A 24,829-nucleotide genomic window follows, 5' to 3' on the forward strand; every position below is an offset into this window, starting at 1 on the left:
AAATCCCTTATCAACCTGGAAAGCTTATACATTTAAAGTATCTGGATCTGAGTACTAATGATCTCCATGGTGAACTCCCTTAACAACTTGGAAATCTGTCAAAGTTGAAAGTTGAAGTATATTGATCTTACTGGAAATTCATCTTCTGGAGCACTCTGATAGGTTCCAACACTCAGAATAATGCTGGAAATGAAAAAAAAAAACAAAACAAGAATACTAAGGTAAATTGGATAAATTTTTTCTGTGTACTCTTCTCATTCATACTTCCTTATTTATACATAAACTTCTATACCAAAGATGTAACTAACTTTGGCCTGTAGGTCTAATAACAAATTCATAACAGAATGTATATATTCTTTTATTACAGTAACTAACTAAATGGGAAGGATAGTGAAATAGGTAGTGGGGATAACAGAATGGATTTAGTGCTTGCTTAGTAGCTTCAAATAAAGTCCCAGAAGCGTGTGGGTTTTCTGGTATTCCATCTGGGCCTGCTATGGTCCAATTCCCTGTCGCTATTATGCTCTTCATGTTCCTGTATGTCTGAATTGCTATCACACTCCCTTTCCAGGTTCGGAATCTTCCTATTTGCACACTCTTAGACTTGTTGGCAACTTTGATCTCAAATCTAAGGATGCAGAAAGGTTGTCTAATCCCTCTTCCCTAACAAATCTTGACTTTAATTCTTTGCATGATCTTGACTCCTCTCGTAACTGGCTACAAATGATCACCAAGCAGCTATTCAAAACTTAAGAGAGTTGAGGTTAGTGGATTGTAGTCTTTCAGATAATGATCACCAATATGCTGACATCCTCAACATTTCAAGTGTTGTTAAACATTAGCCTTAATCTTTAGGAGCTATATCTTGTAAAAATTCTTGAGGGTTTTCTAGACTAACAATTATAGAAAACCAACAGGATTTTGAAATTTATGGTTCTCACAAACAATCAATAAAGAATAATAGATAATGATGTGTACCTTTCTCCATAGGAACTTCTCTCTGGTGCACTTTGATTTCCTTGATCTTGAGAGAAATAGGATTTCACTTCCTTTGGCCTTTCTTTTCTGTCTCTCTCCGTTCGTGATGACTATGGGTGAGAAAAGAGCACTTTCTGGTCAGGAAGGGGACCTTATTTCACGTTAGTGGGTATTAAGCCCCTTTTATAACCACTACTCCCATCAAGTAGCAGTTAACCTAGAAACTTCTCCTATTAAGCCCAATTACAATTTAGCCCTTAATCGTTAATTATTTATTTATTAGTCCCTACTAAGTCATATGCCTCTCACATGAGACATTAATTCTAACATTCTCCCACTTGGCTCATGTGACATTAATAAACATTATGGACTAAATAAATAAATAGATTAACTAACATAATGCGCATTAAAAGTTGACTAAATTGTTTTATACATTGGGTACATCATAATTTCATGATTAAGAATAGGAACCAATTCGAGTCATGGCGGTTGTACATCATCTAATCGACATAGTCCCTTCCATGTACTACAAATTAGTCTTCTCCTTAATATGACCATTAGTTAGGAGTACATAATTGGTCCAACATAATGTCTTCATTCAAGACAAAACCTGTTAACATTACTTTAACACAAACATGCATGCAAACATAGAGAACAGGTAATCAGAAACATATCATAATTGAGCTCAGAGTGTCAGCAAAATTACATAAGGTAAATTACACTTAATGATCATCAATAACAATAATGCCCATACTTTCAACATGTTCTATAAATGTCTTGGGCGGTAATCCCTTTGTCAAAGGGTCAGCTATCATAAGCTTTGTGCTAATATGTTCTATTGACACTCTTTGTTTCTGAACTTCTTCTTTCACGGCAAAGTACTTCAATTCCATATGCTTAGCACCCGTAGAGTACTTGTCGTTCTTAGAAAAGAATACTGCTGCGAAGTTATCACAATACATTTTCAGCGGCCTAGCAATACTGTCGACAATTCCAAGCCCTGAAATAAAGTTCCGCAGCCAATTAGCCTGAATTGTAGCCTCAAAACATGCTACAAATTCAGTTTCCATGGTGGATGCAGCAACAACTGATTGTTTTGCACTCTTCCATGATATTGCTCCTCCGGCTAAGAGAAATACAAAGCCAAGAGTGGATTTTCTTGTATCCACACATCCAGCAAAGTCTGAGTCTGAATATCCAATCACCTCTAGGTGATCAGACCTCTTATATGTAAGCATGTGGTCTTTTGTTCCCTGTAAGTATCTCAGAACTTTCTTTGCAGCTTTCCAATGTTCCATTCCTGGATTACTTTGATATCTTTCCAACATTCCGGTTGCAAAGCTTATATCTGGTCGAGTGCAGGTCTGAGCATACATAATACTCCTAACAACTGATGCATACGGAATTGCTTCCATTTGCTTCCGTTCCAGATCATTTTTAGGACATTGTGCGAGACTAAATTTGTCTCCTTTCTGAATTGGAACGGGAGATGCTGAGCACTTTTCCATCCTAAATCTCTCTAGTACTTTATTGATATATGCTTTTTGAGACAAGCCTAATAATCCTTGTGATCTATTTCGGAATATTTCTATCCCTATCACATAGCTTGCCTCACCCATATCCTTCATTTCAAAGTTACTAGAAAGAAACTTCTTAGTCTCATGAAGAAGACCAAGATCATTAGTTGCAAGCATTATATCATCAACATACAGGACTAGAAACATAACCTTACTCCCACTGACCTTCAAATATACACACCGATCAACAGTGTTTTCCTTAAATCCAAAGGAAACAATGGTATCATTAAATTTCAAATACCATTGGCGAGAAGCTTGATTAAGACCGTATATTGATTTCTTTAATTTGCACACCATGTGTTCCTTCCCTTCAACTGAGAATCCCATTGGTTGGTCCATATAAACATCCTCCTCTAAATCTCCATTCAAAAAGGAAGTTTTCACATCCATCTGATGTAGCTCCAAGTCATAATGGGCTACTAATGCCATGATAATCCTGAAAGAATCCTTTCGTGAGACTGGTGAAAACGTCTCTTTATAATCAATGCCATCTTTCTGAGTAAATCCCTTAGCAACAAGTCTAGCCTTGTAACGTTCAAGGTTGCCATGAGAGTCACGTTTAGTCTTGAAGACCCACTTACAACCAACTCTCTTACAACCCTTTGGTAATTCTACAAGGTCCCAAACACCATTATGTTCCATGGAATCTATCTCTTCTTTCATGGCATTTAACCACTTCTCAGAATTATCACAACTTACAGCCTGTGAAAATGAAACTGGATCATTATCATTAATGCTTAAGTTTGTTTCTGTTTCATGTAAGTATACCACATAATCATTCGAAATAGCTGGTCTTCTTTCTCTTTGAGACTTCCTTAATGCTACTTCATGTGGTTCTTCCACAATGGGTTCATTATGTATCATGGGCTCATCATTGTGTTGTACTTCTTCATTACTGTTTGTAGCAATAACTGAAGTAGTAATCACCTTACTGCTAGAGGCAAAAGCTAAAGGGACTTGCACTCTAACTTCTTTAATTTCCACTTCTCGTGGAACTGTACTCCCACTGATTTCACCGTTTTCAATGAACCTTGCATTTCCAGTTTCGACAATTCTCATACTATGATTAGGACAATAAAACATATACCCCTTTGACTTTTCTGGATAACCAATGAAATATCCACTGATTGTTCTTGCATCCAATTTTCTTTCTTGCGAATTGTAAATTCTTATTTCTGCCTGGCAACCCCAAACGTGCAGGTGCCTCATACTAGGTGTCCTATTTGTCCACAGTTCAAAAGGTGTCTTTGGAACTGCCTTACTAGGAACCCTATTTAACAAATACATGACAGTTTTCAAAGCATACATCCACAAAGATACGGGCAAGGTTGAATTGATTAACATACTCCTAACCATATCCATTAAAGTTCTGTTACGCCTTTCTGATACACCATTTTGTTGTGGCGTACCAGACATTGTGTATTGCGCACAAAGGCCTCGTTTCTGAAGGAGCTTAGCAAATGGACCTGGGTGTTGCCCAGTTTCATCATATCTTCCGTAATAATCACCACCTCTATCAGATCTAATAATTTTCACCTTTCTGTCTAATTGTCTTTCTACTTCATTCAAGTAAATTTCCAAAGCATTCACTGCCTGAGATTTCTCATGCAGTAAGTAGACATAACCATAACGTGAATAATCATCAATAAAGGTGATAAAGTATTTTTCCCTTCCGAAAGAACTAACATCAAAAGGTCCACAAATATCTGTATGCACAATTTCAAGAAGCTGAGTGCTTCTTGTGGCTCCTTTCTTTGTGTGTTTTGTTTGTTTTCCCTTGATACAATCCACACAAATATTTAGATCCGTAAAATCTAGATCAGGAAGAATTTCATTCTTTATTAATCTTTCTATCCTCTCTCTAGAAATGTGACCTAAACGTTTATGCCACAAGAAAGCAGATCGTTCATTCACTAAACTACGTTTAGTGCCAACATTATGATGCAGAGTTAAAACGGTTTCAACATACAAACCATCCAATTTCAATCTATATAAACCATCGCAAAGAACACCAGTACCAATGAGATGATTATACTTAAATAAACTGAAACATCCATTACCAAAATTAAAAGAGTATCCAGTAATATCATGTTTAGATAATGAAACCAAATTCCTAGATAAACTAGGTACATAAAGAGTTTCCAGTAAATCTAAATGATGTCCAGTGTCGAGTTTTAAACGATAAGTCCCGACTGCTTCCACTGGAGCTTTCACTCTATTCCCCATGAAAACAAACTTCTCATTTGGGCTTATGGTCTGGATTGTAAGGAATCCCTGCATAGTATTAGAAACATGAGTTGTACATCCAGAATCAATCCACCATGTATTATGGGGAACTTCAGTTAAGTTTGATTCAAAACATACAAGAGCATTGAGCTCACCTTTCTTTTCGAACCAAGACTTACGCTTTGGGCAATCTTTCTGGAAGTGTCCAGATTTTCCACAAAAATGACAATTATTGTTCTTTGATGCTTTCTTCTGGATTTACACAGGACCGTCCTTGATCTTTAATGGTCCTTTGCCTTTATCATGTTTCTTTACAAATTTTTTTCCAGCTCCTTGATTCCCTCGGTGGCTTACATAATGGATTGAGTGACTTCCTTGATTCTTAAGCCTCGTTTCTTCCTGAACTAACATACTGTGCAATTCATGCACATTCCATTTATCTTTCATGGTATTATAGCTCATTTGAAACGGGCCATACTCAGACGGTAATGAGTTTAGAATAAACTGAACAAAGAAGTTCTCATTCACAGCCATTCCCAAGGTCTTAAGTCTTGCTGCAATGTTTGTCATCTCAATGACATATTCATGCATAGTACGTGAACCATCAAACTTCATGGTGGTTAGTATACTCATTAATGTCCCAGCAAGAGACTTATCAACTGTTTGAGAGCGCTCTCCCACTAACCCCATAAACTCTTTAGCACTATCGGTTTTAGGGAGAGCTGTCTTAATACTGTCTGCAACAGTCATTCTCATGAACATTAGGCTGAGTCTGTTAGATCTTTCCCAAGCTTTATAATGAGCTTTCTGTTCATTGCTACTAGCATCAGTAATAGTAGCAGGCTTCTCTTCCAATATAGCAAGGTCAAGATCCAAAACACCGAGATGAAATTGGACTTGCTCATTCCAATCAGAGAAGTTAAGCCCATTAAAAATTGGTACAGATGATACATGAGAATTTAATGAGTTGGGAACAGGTACTGCATAATAAAACTTCACATAAGCATTTTGGTACATGAAACACAAGTCATGCATATAATTTACTCAGATAAAAATCAATGTATATTGATGTTCTCCTTTGGGTGACACACCAACACACAACATACAAACATGATGATGCTAATAAAATTTTAACATTATTTGACAATTAAATATGCACCAATTAGTAGTATCTATTTCCTTTGGGTATATAAATAAAACTAATGATACACACAAATTGCCTACAATAATATTCATTAATTATAAGAACAACTAATCAACCTTTGGGCGATCCATAAATGCCTTATAACAATGAATTTCAATTACCCATAAGCCAACAATCATATAATTTAGCATCCATTATTCTATGAATATTTGAAATAATTATTAATTTGGAATTAAATAACCTTACAAATTTCGCCACTTTGGTGACTAAAAAATTTAACATACATTTAATTCCAACCAAATATATATGGCCTGCACATACTTATTGCTATTAACAATTCATAGCCATTCCATTAATTCCATTCTAGGCCATAAAATAATATTTGCATTTATTTGTGTTTTTACATTCTAACACGTTCAAGCAAATATGTAGTATATACATATATTTACTGCTACCAATAATTGCAAAACATTCACATTAATTTAATTATAGAACATAAACTTTCAATCCTTTAATCATGTTTAATGATCATTTTCGAGAAAAAAAAATAGGCAAGTGGGATTGGAAATAGCAGAAAGGGGTTTGCAAATAGAAATTCGAAAAGGAATCCTTCCCTACAATAAAGGTACCTGACAGCTTTTCAAAGTTGGAATTAACAATAGGAGCGTAGCACTTTCTCCATAACATGAAACTTGCGGTTACGTAATGGTATATGGCTTTCTCCAAAACGTAATTGGTATTTATTATTATTATTATAATATATAATTTTCATCTCTAATTCCAATAAAAGACATGAATTGGAAGTCCAGCAAAGATCACTCTGGCTTTCTTTCTCAAAAACAGAATTTCCAAAAATTCTACCGCTTTCATGGCTTTCCTTCTCATGAAATTTTATATATCTAGAATTTCATACTTTGCAGCGGAAAATATAATTAACACGAAAGGCACGTTATCAAAACATGTAATTAAAAATACATGTAACATAAATTAAAAATCCCTAAATTTCATAATTAGGGTTTATGCATAATTGGGAGAAATTAAATCATTCTTGGAGAATCATAAATTTCATAACACATGCTCTGATACCACATGTAAAAATTCTTGAGGGTTTCCTAGACTAAAAATTATAGAAAACCAACAGGATCTTGAAATTTATGGTTCTCACAAACAATCAATAAAGAATAATAGATAATGATGTGTACCTTTCTCCATAGGAACTTCTCTCTGGTGCACTTTGATTTCCTTGATCTTGAGAGAAATAGGATTTCACTTCCTTTGGCCTTTCTTTTCTGTCTCTCTCCGTTCGTGATGGCTATGGGTGAGAAAAGAGCACTTTCTGGTCAGGAAGGAGACCTTATTTCACGTTAGTGGGTATTAAGCCCCTTTTATAACCACTACTCCCATCAAGTAGCAGTTAACCTAGAAACTTCTCCTATTAAGCTCAATTACAATTTAGCCCTTAATCGTTAATTATTTATTTATTAGTCCCTACTAAGTCATATGCCTCTCACATGAGACATTAATTCTAACATATCTTTCTTCCAAAAAAATTGTTTTGTCATCTCCTCTCTATTCAAGCTTTCCTTCTCATGTGACGGTTATCCTTTCTCCTAATAATATGACATCATCTATATTTCAAGGTAGTTTCGGATTTTGTTCAAAACTTCAAAATCTTTATTTAGGAAATTGCAGTCTTATGGATGGAAATTTTCTTATGTCATCTACTTCCAATATAAAACTCCATACCCTTCTTGTCTTCCTTGATCTCAACTAAAATTTGTTGAAATCTTCGGCTATATTTTACTGGCTGCTTAACTTCACTATAAAACTTCATACCCTTGACCTTGTTGGGGAGATTCGAGGGGTACACCTGTGGATCACGAGCCACCACATAAGGAGATCTGACACCACACTCTAACCCAAAACCTTAAGGCTCAGGTTTATGGGTCTTCTCCTCACTTATATGGTGCTCAACCTTTCCACTTCTACCCGATGTGGGACTTCACCTCACACTTGTAACCCAACACATCTCCCCCTCGAGTGTGAGTCTCTTTCACATTGTAGCCTCCCCCTCGAGCGAAAGTCTTTATCATCCACGAGTATAGCCATGGCCACCTGCGGTACTTGCCCTGCCCGCTAGCCATTTTGGCTACCCCGCTCCACCTGCGATACTTGCATACTCGTCTGAGCCGATCACCAACTTGAACCATCAGCTCTGATACCAATTGTTGGGGAGATTCGAGGGGTACACCTGTGGACCACGAGCCACCAGATAAGGAGACCTGACAGACCTTTCTGATAACATGTTACAAGGTCCCATTCTAGATGGATTTGGGAAAGTAATAAACTCCTTCTCTATCTTTCTCTCTAAACTATTCTAATAGCTAGTAAAGGTAAGCATGTGATGTGCCTTGAGGGGGTGAAAATGTGTGGGGCGAGGGTTCTTACTTTTGATCAGATTGAGGGGTTGAAGAACCCTGATATGCAGTGTTGGGGCACTGAGGAAGGTGATGATGCTGACACTCTAAAGTTGTTCGGGCCAACCATATTTGAAGCCTCAAAGCTTAGGTTTTGTTCTTAGGAGTGGACGAAAATAAACACCTAGGAAATCTCCCAAGGACTTATACTCTAACCCATACGGATATAACCGCTAAGCTCACCTTGGCAATCTCTCAAACCATAAATAATTCTCAGGTATTTTTTTTATCTTTGATCTTACAATTTTGTTTTCATATTCTTTTGGAATCGTTGTTAAGCAAAAATTTAGTGAAGAGGATGCAGATGTTGCCGCAAAACAAAAGAAGCCAGTGTATCTTACATTCTTGCTGTGTAAGAGAACACTTTTTGGTCCAAAACGGTAGCATATCACGATAGATGGTAACATGTGAATCATACTGCCGACCAATTAGATGGGTCCTTGGTTGAATTCATTGAATTTATTCTGTAAAAATAGTCGTTTGAGAAAGTGATTATTTTGCATAATTAATTTGATACGCAACACCCACAGAAATAGGAACGGATTGTTCAACACTCCAACCTGATAGAAAATGAATCCTTTTAAGTCCAAAATGTGTGTTTGACTTATAATTTGGAAACTGCCAACCTAAAATTGGTCATTGTAAATTGTTCTTGTTTACCAATAATAATATATTTTGGTAAATCAAAATAAATTGTATATGTAATTAATTTGAATCAAATCATGGTTTTTGTAGTTCCATAAACCTAATAAATAATGCTTTTGCAGAGATCATTATGAAAACATTAGTAAGTAGGGCCGTGGTCACAATTAATTTAGCAATTAGCTAAAGGTAACCCATTTTTTCTTTTCAATTTCGATTTGCAAATCATTATGAATATTATTTATAAATGAAACCTAGTTTACAAAGTTCAAATTGATCTTCCTCAAAGGAATTAATCCGTCATCATCCCTATGAGTCGAGGAACGTCATTGTCGTTAACAATTCGCCCAACGTGTTTCTCTTCCTTTTCCTCCTCATGTGAGATCGAGATCAAAAGCCCTAACACATCGACATAAGAGAAAGAAGAAATATTAACATCGATTTTTATAAAAAAAAATCAATATTAACATATAAATACAACATCAGTTTTCAAACAATACCAGTTATTATGAAAATTGATGTTAATATCGACACACAACATTAGTTTTCAAAAGAATCGATATCAACGAACTCAACTTATTTATAATTATGTCATTGTATTTTGTAACATCGATTTTTATTAAATTGATGTAAAAATATTGACATTAAATTTATATCTTTTAGTATTATATAAAGTGTTGTATCAAGCTAGATCGAGAGGAATTCAGAATCTGACTTGCTACTCTCATTCTCCTCATGCTATTCCGTTGATCAAGGGTCCTATCATCTAGTGGTGTGTCACTTATTAGCTTTTATTGCTAGAAAATAGAATACTCGTTTTGCCATTTAAAAAAATTATGTATTTCATTTTAAAAATAGTATAATATATAATTTATATCAAATTAAAAATATTACTTAATATGTTTTTACCTAAAAATATTAATTAATATGTCACACTTGCACCCAACTAAGAAAATATAATAGTAAATTTGTCGAAGTACTTTGCACACATAAAAATAAAATTATTAGAGACATTTATAAAGATAGTAAAATATAATGAATTAATGATTGTTTGTTGGTCATGGAAAAAATAGAATGGAGCTTGGAGACCAATAAATACATTATAGGAAATTAGTAAAAACGAATCTCAACGAATAATATGATTGAAAATTTGAATTTTATATGAATCTAATAGTAATAGAATATGAATATTATAAATCTTATTGTTATATAATAATGATATATATCATAATAATTAGATAAATTATAGTTTTTATTATATTCATTCTGATTGTATGAGTATAAATATTGATATTTTTGTATTGTAATATAAATATTATATTTTAAATAAATAGTATGATACTTACATTATAATTTTTTTCTTAAATTTTTACATGTATCGTAATATATTAGTACTTTTAAATAATGATAAAAATTGATATTGTTAACTCTTTTGATAGGTTAAAAAAATAAGCACACAATCACATCAAATTTAAAAGGTAAACTGATTGCATAGACTTTGAAATTGTTAGTCTTTGTAGAAATTTTATATCAAGACAAATTAAACTTGTATTTTCTGTGATTTAGCCAAATGACATGATATTTACTGGTCTTAATTCTAAATAGACTTTTATCAATCCTAGAAAGATTTAGAAATACTCTAACGTGCAACTAATGACATATGTTTTGGAAGAGAGGAAAGAAAATGAAAAAGAATAAAAAAAGCGTTTAAAATTTGAATTTAAAAAATTAGAAGGAAAAAATTTAAATTGGCTGAAAGTAACACACATTTCCATCACTTTGCCTTTTATTTTTCTTCTCTTATACACCTTACAACTAATTTCATCTTTGAGGAAGACTAACAATACTCTTTTGTGTTATTTATTAAAATTTTTAGAAAATCACGAATTTTAATAGTTTCACATTTAAATATATATATATATATATATATATATATATATATATATATATATATATGTATGTATGTATATTAGAGGTCAGAAATTCAAATTTATAATTTCTAACTAATTTTAGTCAATAATATACAGCATTAAAAAATATTTTTTTTTCTTTATAACAAAAGAAGAGTACTAGTTTCTGTTATTCAGAATATGCCTTTACCTAAAAATATTAATTAACATGTGACACTTACACCCAATGAAGAATAGTAAATTTGTCGAAGTGCTTTCCACACTTGAAAAATAAAATTATTAGAGACATTTATAAACATATTAGAATATAATGAATTAATGATTGTTTGTTCGTTTCTGATAAAATTGAGTGGAGCTTGAAAACCAATAAGTACATCATAGGAAATTAGTTAAAAGAATCTCTCAACGAATAATATAGTTGAGAATTTGATATTTATTTGAGTCTAATAGTAATATAATACAAATATTGTAAATGTTATTGCTATATAATAATGATATATATAATAATAATTAGAAAAATTATAGTTTTTATTATATTCATATTGATTGAATGAGTATGAAATATTGATATGTTTGTATTGTAATATAAAGATTATATTTTAAATAAATAGTGTATACACTATAATTTTTTAAAATTTTCACATGTATCGAAATATGTTAGTAATTTTAAATAATGATAAAAAAAAGATGATATTGTGGTTTTCTTTGTTTTCTAACTCTTTTAATGGGTTAGAAAATTAAGCACACAATCACATCAAATTTTAAAAGTAAAAGGATTACATAGACTTTAAAATTATTAGTCTTTGTGGAAATTTTATATCAAGACAAATTAAGCTTGCATTTTCTACGCTTTAGCCAAATGACAAATGATATTTATTCATATTAGTTCTAAGTAGACTTTTCACGGTATGATATCAACCCTAGAAAGACGCAGAAATACTCCAACGTGCAACGATTTTTTTATTTCTTGGGGGCAAGTGCAAAGACTTGAAATTCGTAGTCTGTCAAAACATTTTCGTGTAAAGATAAATTAGTATTTGCATTTCTCGTACTGTGATAAAATAACACATCATATTTTTGGTGGGTTTAAATAATTGTTTTTGTCCCTATAAAATTAAGGATTCTGTTAGTACTTTAATAAAGATTTTTTATTTATATTTTAGTGCTTATAATTTTAATATTTGAATTTATGGTTTGCTATAAACTATCAATAGGTTATTATGTAATAGTGATGTTGGTAGTCCATTAATTGGTCCACAATATCAATAGTTTGACATGATATTATACGTAAAGTTTTTGGTAAATTGAATTTTTAAATTAAATTCTCATATGTTTAAGCCTTGTTTGTGTTAATTTTACATAAACGTTTTCTAAGCATGGTGTGGTCGATAAAGTGACAAACTCAAATACTTTTTACGGGAAGCTCACGTGTCATTTAATGACATTACAAAAATTCCCTTGATAATGTAAAAATAGAATCATTGTTATATTTTTTATTTATTAAAATTTTTAACATCACTTTTTTGTCGAATTATCTGATGAAATTTTAGTTATTACCACATGCTGGTACAATATGAAGTATATCTTCATGAACCTGTAATTAATATATATACGAAATAATTTTATTACACAATTATATAATTACTGAAACATAAAAGGTTCACAAAAAAATCAGTCACACCAAATTGAATCCTCAAAACTATAAAATCAAACTACCAGGTACCAACCAAAAAGGCTCAACCTATCCACTCCCATCTGCATGACATATAGGTATTACAGTTGGAACTGAGTGATCAGACCTATAACTAATAAGCTAAAAACAATTCTTACAATTGTAAATAAACTTGTTAATAAGCACTTATGGAAGAAGAAGAAAAATGAACTAAACTTCTCAAATCAGATAAAATTAATTTATACATCTCAGCTTTTGGAGAAGTAGAGCGAGAGTGTTTTTTTTTTTTTTATAAAAGTTGAAGAACATAAGTTGAATTATGAAACTTTTCATAATCCTGCAAATTCTAAGATCTAGTACTGAATTATATTTCATATTGTTCCCTCTCTAGCTCTCTTTCCCTTTCCATGCCCTTAAATTTTCAACAGGTATATGCAGAGCAATACCATCTATATCCTTGTAAGCCCCTCCCACAGTTTCATTCTCTTCTATATTCATAGGATAGCCATTACAGAAAATAGATGGGAGGGATTCCGTTAAATTATATCATAAAAACATTACAGTAAAAAAAATGTTAAACTATATGTGCTAAAAGTTACAATTACGTCTGGATTCTAAAACTTAAATGTCTTCATCTTTTTTCCAGGCAGGGTAGCATCTGACCCAACTTTTTTTGTGCTTCTCTCCTCCTTAAAAGGAGAAGTCAAACCAAACACCATTACAGTGAAGCTCTGGGAAATAAAAGTAGCTTTTAAAATGAACAAAAGCCCAGAAAACAGAGCTTCTGTAGAAGCTCATTAGAGGAGCTTCTACTTTGAAGGAGAAAAGAAGCCCAAAAAATAGTAGGTGAAACACTACCCAAGTAGAATTCTATAAAGGTTGACGAAAAATGACTTACATGGTCCACAGCTGCAGGATAGATATGTTCAAACACTTGTCACCTGATATTATTTCCGCTAGATCAACATGTGTGATGAAAAATTTTGCCCCAACATCAGGAAGTCCAAATTGCGTTGCCTCCCACGACACTTCCACTGGAGTCTTGTACACGTAAAATAATGTCTTCATCAATTCGCCCAACGGATCAACTTCAGCTGCAACCTCAGCCTCACCAAGACGTCCAACTGGAAAACGCGCATTATGATTTGAATCCTATATGGTACAACAAAATAAGTAGTAAAGTTAATCACAAATGGTGTATTACCAAATTTGTATTCAATTAAATGACATTAGGCAGGGCGATAATTATATTACTTACATCAGTTATAGGCTTCACTAGATGTCTGGGCCATGCAATGAATGTGCTACTCGCGTCCCTGACATACTGAATCTCTGAAGTTGGAAACGGGACACTGGCGTTACCATCGTAAATTGTCTCAACACAAACCCTTACTACATCATCTGCGTAAGCAACATTGTGTATAATGCCACCAACTCCATACATTTTTCCCGCAGCCACCACCTGTGTACTATCGCCACACACAATGTATAACCCCACAATAGAAGCATCAAGTGTAGACCACTCCTTAGCAACAACATTTGCAGCAGCCTCGGCACAACTTTCTTTGGTGCTGACACGTGCAACCAATACATCAGGGATAGACGGTCTAAAAGGAGCTGACTGTTGCGTTTGAATTTGTGATAACTCACTCTTGATCGCATCCAACTGCTTCTGCAATAAGTCGATAGTCCGTTTGTTTTCGTCTTCTACCTCTTTCCTCAACTCTTGCTTTATACTTCCTATGATTTCCACCAATTTATCTGCACTCATCGTCGCCGAAGAAGTGTTGGAGCCACTACCACTACCACGCGGTCCATAGTAATTACCTATAGTGACACCATGTCCAGCAACACGAACCCGACCTGGGTGCTCTGGACGGCCAATGGCAGTGTTCAGAATGTCTTCACGACCATGCGGGACAAAAGTTCCCTGTGTTGATTGTTCCTGCAAATCATCCTGTAACAATCACAACAAGTAAACTTATAAGTGTCATTACAACTTAAAATTTTTAAGGGTGACATATATTGAGCTTACAATTTTGTCTGCGATTTCTTGAGCTGCAGCAGATGTCATTTGCCCAAATTTGTTTGTTCTAGCCTTCTTCCACTTCACATGTCTTGCAATAGGGGATGGAGGGTCGACGACCACATCTGTATTGTCAGTACCGTCACCTTGATTGACTCTTGACTTTGTTTTCTCAGCCATCAATTTTTTTTCAAGCACGTCGTACCCTCCACGAGACAGTATGTGGGGACAGTCGTTAAATTTTTGAATTTTCTGTGCTTTTTTACGGATTCCCTGTCAACATTATTAAATACAAGTCAATATATCAAAACTTTGACAACAATTAAATAAGTTAAATGTTGAGTAAAAGCAATTCAATTTAAACCTTCCAAGTAGGTGTCTGTCGAGTCTTTGAAAATGCTTCCCATGTTTCTCGATCGAAACCATACTTAGCAGATGGATCAATGTTTTGTTGATCGTCTTTGTCATTGTATACATATCTGGAGGTCAGGGAGGACTTAAATTGCCTCCATCTTGTCGCAACCGTGGACATAACCTTCTTCTTCGCAGTTAAACCTTCTGGAATATCAAATTTGGCCTAAAATAATAAATACTTTTCAATCAGTAACTGCATAAACCAAATTTCCACAGGCATTAAATATACACAAAAGTAAACTCGTTACCAGTTGAGTGGACTTACCAAAATGTCATCCCATACAATAACTTTTAGAGTGTCGGGGACATCTTTCCAAGTAGCATGAACAATAGGGATTTTCTCCCGCGCCACTACCCCCAAGTAACTATGGAATTTTTCTTTATGCGGGCCAGATCCTCTACCAGTACTAGTGTTGACGTGGACAGTTGGTCGTGCTTGATATAAGCTTCGTGCAGTCAACCTTCGGAGCCTGGTAGTTTGTCTAGTCTTCCTTTTTGTGGTTGCACTAGGAGAATCTGGTGGTGGAGGGGATCTCGGGGGTGTTGTCATGGCTGCAATCAAAAAGAAAAATTAATTATGCCAACTTAATTGTCACAACATACAAGTATGAAATTGAAATTATAATTGAAATTGCAAGGTTTCTAATGCATTGATTATTTGTTTCTGGCAGATTAAATCTATGAAAGAAAGTTACTTGCCAGAGTTGAATGAAATGTACCAAAAGATTGCTACCCAACTTCAACAGGTATGATTTGTCAGACAATTTTTAATAACTGCTATTGATAAATAATCTTTTTCCATTATTGTTATTCTTGCAAACTCTAGAGATTGTAGCATGTTCTAAGCCCTATATCAGGTCATCACCTTTCCTCAAAGGGAGTCCTTTATTGTTGTTTTTTCCTCGTAAATTATTTTTACTATGTTTAACCCTGTATCTTTCCTTTATCAGCACAATTCCCTTCCAACACAACCAAAGTTAGATCAACTTGAAAAGATGAATGTATTTAAAATGCTGGAACGTATTATAGCATTCCTTCAGGTTTCTAAGAGCAACATCTCACCCAATTTCATGGAGAAACTAGGTTCATATGAGAACCATATTATAAACTTCATAAATAGAGAAACTAGGTTCATATGAGAACCATATTATAAACTTCATAAATAGAAAAAGACATAAGAAAGCTATGCCTCCAATGCAGTCAAGGCAACTTCCCCTACCTCATATTGATTGGCAATAAGAAGTGTATCAAAAGGTAAGGTAATGTACTTTTTTGTTATCATTTTATTTCTAAGTGAATTGGATTGAACAGCAGATATTTGTCAAATGAACAAAACCCAAAATGATGAAGAATGATGGCTTTTATTGTGAGAAATTATCAAGAAGAAAATGAAACTCTTCAGTAGTCTTGTAGGAAAAATAATGAGAACTCTTCTTAAATCCATACTACTCAATGTTTATATATATTGATGAACCTTCACATAATATTTGAAAAAATGTGTAATGTAGCAGTAGAAATTACTTGTGCTTTACCCAATAAGGATTTTTTTTGTTTTTTTTTTTTTCTAGAGTTAATTTCTTTTAGTGCTGTCGTTTTATTCTCTATTGGTTATTTGTATTGAGAATATCTGGTAATTGTTAACATGTCTTTGTGTTGATATGAATGGTATTTCTTTAGTGAGATTTTTGAAGTTTTCAATTTAATATTCAAAGTCATGGTTGGTGTGCTTAAGTTCCACATCTAGTAGTATGGTACGCTTGATGGAGTATTAAGTGACATGGTTCTCCAAGTGTTTAGGTGCTTATCTTACATGCATGATGTGTGCACAATTAAGCATGAAATTTATAATGCATTACAAAATGAGAAATTTTTTATCATCCTTCCTTAGTGGAACAATGGTACAAATTTTCTTGCACAAGAGACGACAAGGTTTCTAATTAACCGATCCCTATTTGATTTGGTTGATTTTATTTTGCAGATTAAGTCCATGAAACAAAATTACTTGCCAGAGTTGAATGAAATGTACCAAAAATCTGCTAGTAAACTTCAGCGGGTATGCTTAGTCAGATAAATTTTTAACAACTGCTCTATGAATAAACCAGCCTTTTCCATTATTATTATTATTATTATTATTATTATTATTATTATTATTATTATTATTATTATTATTATTATTATTATTTTGGTAATCTCTAAAGATTGCTAAGCACTATTAAGTCATCACCTTTCCTGAAAGTGAAAGGGTGCCCTTTATTATTTTTTTTCTCATCAATTATTTTTAATGTGTTTAACCTTGTACCTTTTTTTTTTCTTTATCAGCATACCTCCCTTCCACAACAACCGAAGTCATATAAACTCGAAAAGTTGAAGAAATTTATGAAGATGTTGGAATGTGCTATAGCATTCCTTCAGGTTTCAAAGAGCAATATCTCACTTAATTACAGGTTGAAACTGGATTCATGTGAGAAGCAGATTATAAAGATCATAAATATAAATAGACCTAACAAAATCGTGCCTCCACTGCAATATGGACAATTTCCTCCACCTCATATGCAGTCTCATTAAAATCAAGTGAACTCTCAATTGCAAACAACAAATATGCAAGGAGGCTTTGTAGCAGCAACCCAGTAGAATAATATCACAAGCTTAAGAATATGGAATTGAACAAAGTTAACAAAAATGGTAGCATGCAGCAAGCTTCATGTGCTTAGGATACAGTAGAACATGAAAGTTTGTATTAGAGTCAAGTTGCGAACTCAACTCATTTCTAGACTTTTTTTTTTTTTTCTGAATTCTCATTTCGTGTCAACTATCCCTACTCTAATTTTATTTATTATGTTTTAATATTTAATGTTCTATACTTTTGTAGATTTAATTTATTGTTTTAAATATACTATAGCAATGTGTGTGCGCGCACGAATTTATGCATTTTTAGGTTTGGTGTATATTTTTTTATCAACAATTATTAATATACCTCCTCTAATTGTTTACTTTTTTTTTTAATCCCAAATTCAAAAGCTAGCCTCCATAATTCTATATTGGGTTATCCGATTTTAACCTTTGCAATCATATTTTATTGTATTCTCAATGTCCCTTGGTCCATATGTCTCTCAATTGAACACGAGAGTAAGAGTGTGTTATTCTCGTAAAGTTCTAATCATTGATTCTTTTATACTTGAGTGAAAGAGTAAACACAAATATGTCAAATATCACATATTGGTATGCATGGTCACACATATTTCATGTTCTACTCTATCGAGAGGTCCAATAGCATAACTCCAGATGTAACAAATCTATATATGTGACTGTTTTACTTAGAGTATAGTCTAAAAGGGACATAAAAATCTAACTTAGGAACAATGATTTGAATGAAACAAGTGAGTAATAATGTTGAAAGTTGAAATTGCAGAGATAGATACCTGGCAGAGAATGTGAAACGCAATGAGGACGAGAGAGGCACTTGCAGAGATAGATACCAAACAAATGTGAACCCTAGCACAGATCTATATGAATAAAGTAATTTTCCTTAGTAAGGAACAGAATTCAATTTGCTGCATCAGGAATTGTGGCAAGGGATAACGAATTGGTGGAAATAATAATAAAGAAGGGTGAGGGTTACTTACGTAGACAGAGTGAGTGGTCGAAGAAAGAGAGAGGAATAGACTGCGACGGAGGTGCAGCGGAGGACGGAGGTGACGGCGAGCAGAGAACTAAAGATGCGAGACTACAATGAAAGGGTAGCAAGTCTGGTTCAAGGTTTTGATTATTAAATTGAAATAATTAATTTTATTGTACAAAGTAAATGAATAAATAAATAAAAATATCTAAAATAGTTATAATTTTAAATCAAACTGAGCTAACAACTGCTCATAAGTTTGGTTCGGGTTCAATATCAGTCAAAAATAAAAGTTTGTATTAGAGTCAAAGCTGCGAACTCAACTCATTTCTAGACATGTTTTTTTTTTTTTGAATTCTCATTTAGTGTCAACTATCCCTACTCTAATTTTATTGTATTGTCAATGTCCCTTGGTCCATATGTCTCTCAATTGATTATTAGTGATCATCATTGCTGGGCAATCTTACAAAACATGAAAACACAATCCATTGACAAGTGGAAGAAAGCCTTAGCCAAGTAAAAGCCTTATTATAAGATAGATTCATTTAGCAATTAGCATGATACAAAGTAACTTAGCCCATGTAGTGCACAACTAAATGAAAATATGAAATTAGAGAAAAGGGCCCCACTTTGCTTCAAAGATATAGAGAGACATAATATGCAAGATACATGGTTCCTGGCCCCCGAATTGAGGCAAGTGCTGAGGTGCAGAACTGAAATTACAATTATGTCGTATAGAGAGCAATAACATGTATTTTCCAATGAATTGTCCCCCCCCCCCCCCCCAGTCAACCACAGGACCCTCCGAGCACAATGCACTCAGCTTTGTACAATAAATCAAACTGAATAGCTTTTTAGTATTTTAGACTCGCTAATTTGAACTTCTGGTCTAGAGAATACTATAATCTGAACAGCTTTGTATTATAAAATTTGCCAAAACCTATGCCAATGTTCCTTAGACCCGAGCACACATGCAGCTTATAGTCAGAGGCTACTAATATAGAGAGGCAACATTCACATATCATTTAATCTTCTCTCAACTATTATCAGAAAAAGGTACAACTAAATTCAGCTTTAGGCATCCCAGGCTTATCAACCCACAAGCAGAATATCTTTTGCACAGTAAGGTGATAAATTTATCAACATATAATATGTTTATGTGGAGATACCTGGATTTTAGCTCCACGATATGTGATGACACCTGGGATGCAAGTTAAAGTGGTAAACTCATAGGAAGCAACCTATAAACAAAAACAAGTAAAAACTTCAGAAAGTTCTTTAATACAAACTAAACTTTAGATAATTTGGAAAATTATTATGCTACCCACCACCCAAACCCAATACAAAGATAAAATCACCCTGCATGCACATTATAATTGATTACTTAATGAACATAATGCATAACCTTTGTTGCATTATTAGAAAGAAAAAGTAGAGCACTCTAATCCTTCTTGAAATCATACAACAAAACTCAAACGTAACCATCAACAAAAACCCCAAAATAAGTTAGGAAACAATCCTATACCAAAGTATATAAAAAATACACTAACTGAAAAGTGAAAAGACATGCATTTTGCTTAGCCAAATACACTGCATACCAGCTAATTAAGCACACACCCACAAAGCACTGCAGTGCCTCTTTTCCTTATAGAAACTAAAGAGCCAAAATATGACTTGACTAGAAGCCAATATTGGAATCAGAAGTTTACATGATGATTATTCCTTTTTATGTTCGATCTTTTTTCTTTTCTTGTTTTACTATATGGATAGTTTACATGATGATTATTCTTGTTCCACTATGAATAATAAAATTTATCATTTCAATATAAGTATATTGGACAACAATATGCTCCATTTACCAAGTGAACATTTTTTTGGGTGAATTTTACCTAGTGATTAGTGAACTATTAAACAGTGCAAATAGGACATGCAACTTCCTTCACCTGTCTTGCACATCCATCAGACTTGGAACCTACAAACAACACCACTAAACAGAGTTATAGAGATAAAATTCAAAATCTAAAAGAAAATAAAAATTCAAGCCATCTCAACTAAATTATCTATTACAACAAATTGCTTCAAACCTGCTTACAAGTTATGAATAAAAAATTAAAATTCTATATAGTAATTACATTACCTGATGCCTTTTGATTTCTCTCTAGTTCCTCCTGCCAAGACATTCACCAACAAGAAAGATTACCAAAGTAACTAAAAGTCTATTGGGTTTTACTATGTAACTATGCTATTAACTAATAAACATGGGGAACAATTTGTTCTTGATTGCTGATTATATCTCTAATCTTTAACACTACTTGTGCTTAAGATTAGCTTTTTACATCAATATAATTGTTTGCTTATTTAAAAAAAACATTGACTTGTAATCAGTAAAATTGTCGATTTTCATTTGACCTGTGATCTTGTAATTCTGGCTTAACTTAATGTCCAATGAAACACTCAGAGACCCATTTTTTATTTCACTCACTTGAAAGCAATCTTCAATCTGATTCTAATCTTGGAATTCATATAACAAATGTGATATCAAATGGGAGAGAATTTTTTTACGAGTGAGATTATTTTTTTTTAAAAGTTACTTGTTGTTTCGATTATTGTTATTTTTTATACCTAAAACAATAATAAAATGAAATGTGATTTTCTTGGTGTGATTAGTACCATGCTGACTCAACTGAGTGAGGCTTAAAATAAATTTTATGAGGTTTTTTTTCTTTTAATGAGAAAGTTATATGTTTGAGTTTTTTTTATAACATATGGTCTTTTTTAATTTTATAAAATTAATGAAAATATTATTTTTGTTGGTGGACCTTAAACTTAGGTCCTGATTAGTATTGTGTGACTTAGATGTATCTATCAAAATTGATTTTCATCCAAACTTATATAAGTGTACTGGTCAACAAGTAATAAAATTAAAGAAATGGTCATCTCATATAGATCAATTAGCATGTTCTTATCACTAAGTGTTAATTTAGTGAATCAAAATACAAGATTGTCATGGTTAGTAGTTAGTGAAAATTGAAAATCTAATAGCCTATGAAAGACATTTGGACTAATCAAATATTCAAATACTCAAGAAACACAATGACTAAAGGTGGAAAATATAAATCAAGATCCTATACTCCCTTGTTCCTAAATTCACTCACTTGAAATCTTAACCTCACACATTAGATGAACGTTCAAATGTTGCAGTAGAGTAACTAGTCTTGATTCCTTGTAACTATAATTTTATGAATTATTAAATAAGAGCTTTAATTCTGTAAGCACTCTCACTTAGCAAGTCTGCATTAGGTTCAGGATTCTAAAGAATGCACATAACCATATACTTATATTCCTAAATCTACGTAATAATGTCTCTTAATTTTAATCAGTTCAACCTTAGATCCAACTTTCCAAGTGCAACTAAAGACATTGAGAAAAGAGAACAAGATTGAATCACATTATATGAAATACAATTGAAGGAATCATTCACAAATTTAGAACAGAGTTTTATTAATTACAAAAAAAAGTACATGAAAATGAAATTAAGAACTTAGCACAAGATATATATCCAACACCACCAATAGCCTTTTTCATTGCAAAGTTACCTCATCGAAAGAAGTTACATGTTCAAGAACTCCAGCTCTGATAGTAGCATCATTCAACACCTTTATTCAGCCAAGGATCTGAAGTGGTCCATCAAATATGATTTACACAAGATAAGGAAAAGGTTATTACATGCTTCAAGGATACTAAGATCACTATTATACAAGTTCATTCCCACAGAAGACAACCAGGAGTTCTCAAATGAAGAGCACAACAGTGATCTATATTATGTGCATGAATACTTAACAGCACACACTCAGGCAACTCAACAAACAGATTCACTGAAAACCTTAGCTGTGTCGTCGTGTCATTTTACTAACAATGATGTTCAGAACAAGGTTTTGCCAGCAAACATGTTTCGGACACTCACACTCCCCAAATTGAGAAGATCAGAGGTAAGTAATAAGGGATTCTTTTATGCGACCACAATAGGAAATTCATACTCAAATCACATTATTTTGAGTGTATACAATTTCATAACCCTTTACATTATAAATTAAGCAATCTGACTCATTAAGCTAACAGGTTCATAAAGGAACCAAACCATATTGGATAACCTCAAAAGAGAACAGGCAACAATTTAGCAGAGAATCAGGATGGAAAGAACCATTACCTAATGCAGGTTCGACACTTTCACTAAAATCAGAAGGGAGGAAAAGTATTAACAAGCATGCATTAATTTTAATTTTTAACTAGCTAGCATTATTTTCATTGTGGTGGAACAGTGTGTGACTTAAAGAGTTCAGAGGGCCAGGCTCCAACTTTGTCCCAGAAACTTGTTAGAGAGTATGTTAGAAAGCTACTAGTGAACTCAAATATTCTGAAATTCAGACGTGCAAAAAAAGACAAAGACAAAATACAGGAGATATACGGAAGATACAGAAGGAAGCAGCTACAGTTTGACTATGTAGAAAATGAAGGTAAAGCAATTTCAGAATCTGAAGACTTCAACTTGTTGGAGAAACAATATAGACAGGTTAAAAAGATGAGCCAGCTGTTGTACGCAGAATCCTGTGTAGTTTCAGAAGAGTGGAAAAGTTTCCAAATCGTAAATTGGGACATATGCAAGGAGATAGGAAATACCCACAACTCCATATGTTAGTTTGTCGTGCCCATGGAAATACCCACAACATGCATAAAACTCTGTGGCTTGAACTAACAGTCCCAAAAGGAAAAGCACGAGAACATACCTTGATATGACTTTCTTTGTGGCTTTTCCTCTTCTTCGTGGCGTTGGGAGACACTGTGTGATGGGGGGTTTTGTTTCCAAGAGATTGCGATTGAAGGAGAGGGCGGCATATGAACGAAACGGTGGCGTAAGACTGCGCGGTTGAAGGAGAGGGCGACCACGGATGAGAAAGCGGCGTAAGAGCAAAAGAACCTTCGTGGGCTAGGTTAAAAATTAAAAAGATATACAAAGACGGTCTTTCGTAAAAACGTCGTTGTCTTACTTTTTGGTAATTACAAAATTGCCACTGGAGGACATTCTAAGACGGTCGTCTATAACCGCCTTAGAATGTACGACGTTAAAGACAAAAATTTTCTCTTTTATTACAAAATTGCCACCGCTTCATATTCTAAGACGGTTTTAAACAACCGCCTTAGAACACGCGTCTTAAAAAATGACTTTTGTAGTAGTGTTATTGATTTTTTATTATATATTCTATTTTTTTCCTTGAAGAATCGTAAGATTTTGTAAGAGTAATTTTTTAAAAGCCATGTCTTAATTAAAAAAAATCAAATCACAACATATAAAAATATGAATAAATAATTGGTACAACAAAACAAACAAACAAAAACAAGTTTAAATTGCTTATCACCAGAGTGTAATAAAAGAATTTCCTTCAAAACCGTGGAAAAATACAATATTTTTGACGGAATTAATAAATTTGGTGGAAAATATTCCGTCAAAAATATCTATTTTTTTGTAGTGGTGGATTACTAAAAAAATTAGTTTGTTAATGGGGTGATTATAATTTACTTATTTATTAGTATAAAACAAAGCAAATATCAATGGAGAGGATGAGAGGGATAGAAAGTGTGTTGTGTGTGAGTAGAGGTTTCTTTAGCCAAAAAGTTCGACACAAAGTTTCCAATTTTCTACCCCGTGCAAATCGTTGCTATAGTGTCTTTTGTTTTGCATTGACTTGGAAGTCAATTTATGCAAAGATGGAACACAGATATCTCAAAGAAATTATTAAGGTTGTTACAACATTAGTTGCCATCGAAATTGATTTGCAGGTCATTATCAGAACATATGGCACTTAAGTTTTATTTTAGTTTAATTTTGTTATTGCCAACTTTGAAATTTGGTCCCCCATTTTTTTTCCTTGTAAATTTGATCTTTCCCCATCTTAACTTTTATTCATAATTAATTTAATATTTAATATTTAACAGAAATGGAGATGACAACACTATTGGATCAATATTTTTTGTTAAATATTAGATGCATGAACAAAAATTATATTAGGAGATTTGTGATCAAGTAGAGGAAATTAAAATATATAAACCTCGTATATGGAGTCTTCGTATTTTAATTTTAAAAATAAAATT

At 33.2% G+C, this 24,829-nt stretch overlaps 2 protein-coding genes across 3 annotated transcripts; one reads left to right on the forward strand and one right to left on the reverse strand.

Annotated features, from left to right (window-relative positions):
* Nucleotides 1–32: 32 nt before the first annotated feature.
* Nucleotides 33–2,486, reverse strand: LOC121173691 (secreted RxLR effector protein 161-like). The gene is made up of 2 exons (XM_041010367.1): nt 2,034–2,486; nt 33–95 (listed from the first exon to the last, which is right to left on the reverse strand). The coding sequence occupies exons 1-2, from the start codon at nt 2,484–2,486 to the stop codon at nt 33–35; spliced, it is 516 nt and encodes a 171-aa protein (XP_040866301.1).
* A 13,248-nt stretch (nt 2,487–15,734) lies between these two features.
* LOC121173721 (mediator of RNA polymerase II transcription subunit 15a-like) lies at nt 15,735–18,614 on the forward strand. 2 transcript variants are annotated; one of them, XR_005889025.1, is made up of 4 exons: nt 15,735–15,812; nt 16,017–16,320; nt 17,045–17,119; nt 17,386–18,082. XR_005889025.1 is itself a non-coding variant. In XM_041010462.1 (4 exons), the coding sequence occupies exons 2-4, from the start codon at nt 17,054–17,056 to the stop codon at nt 18,579–18,581; spliced, it is 297 nt and encodes a 98-aa protein (XP_040866396.1). In that variant the 5' UTR covers nt 15,819–16,320; nt 17,045–17,053; the 3' UTR covers nt 18,582–18,614. The 2 variants fall into 2 exon arrangements, 1 of the variants encoding a protein (XP_040866396.1); XM_041010462.1 differs by lacking the exon at nt 15,735–15,812 and adding an exon at nt 18,476–18,614 and having other exon boundaries at nt 15,819–16,320; nt 17,386–17,510.
* Nucleotides 18,615–24,829: the final 6,215 nt, after the last annotated feature.

The sequence above is a fragment of the Glycine max genome, chromosome 16 (genome assembly GCF_000004515.6).
Source record: "Glycine max cultivar Williams 82 chromosome 16, Glycine_max_v4.0, whole genome shotgun sequence".
In the NCBI taxonomy this organism is placed as follows: domain Eukaryota; kingdom Viridiplantae; phylum Streptophyta; class Magnoliopsida; order Fabales; family Fabaceae; genus Glycine; species Glycine max.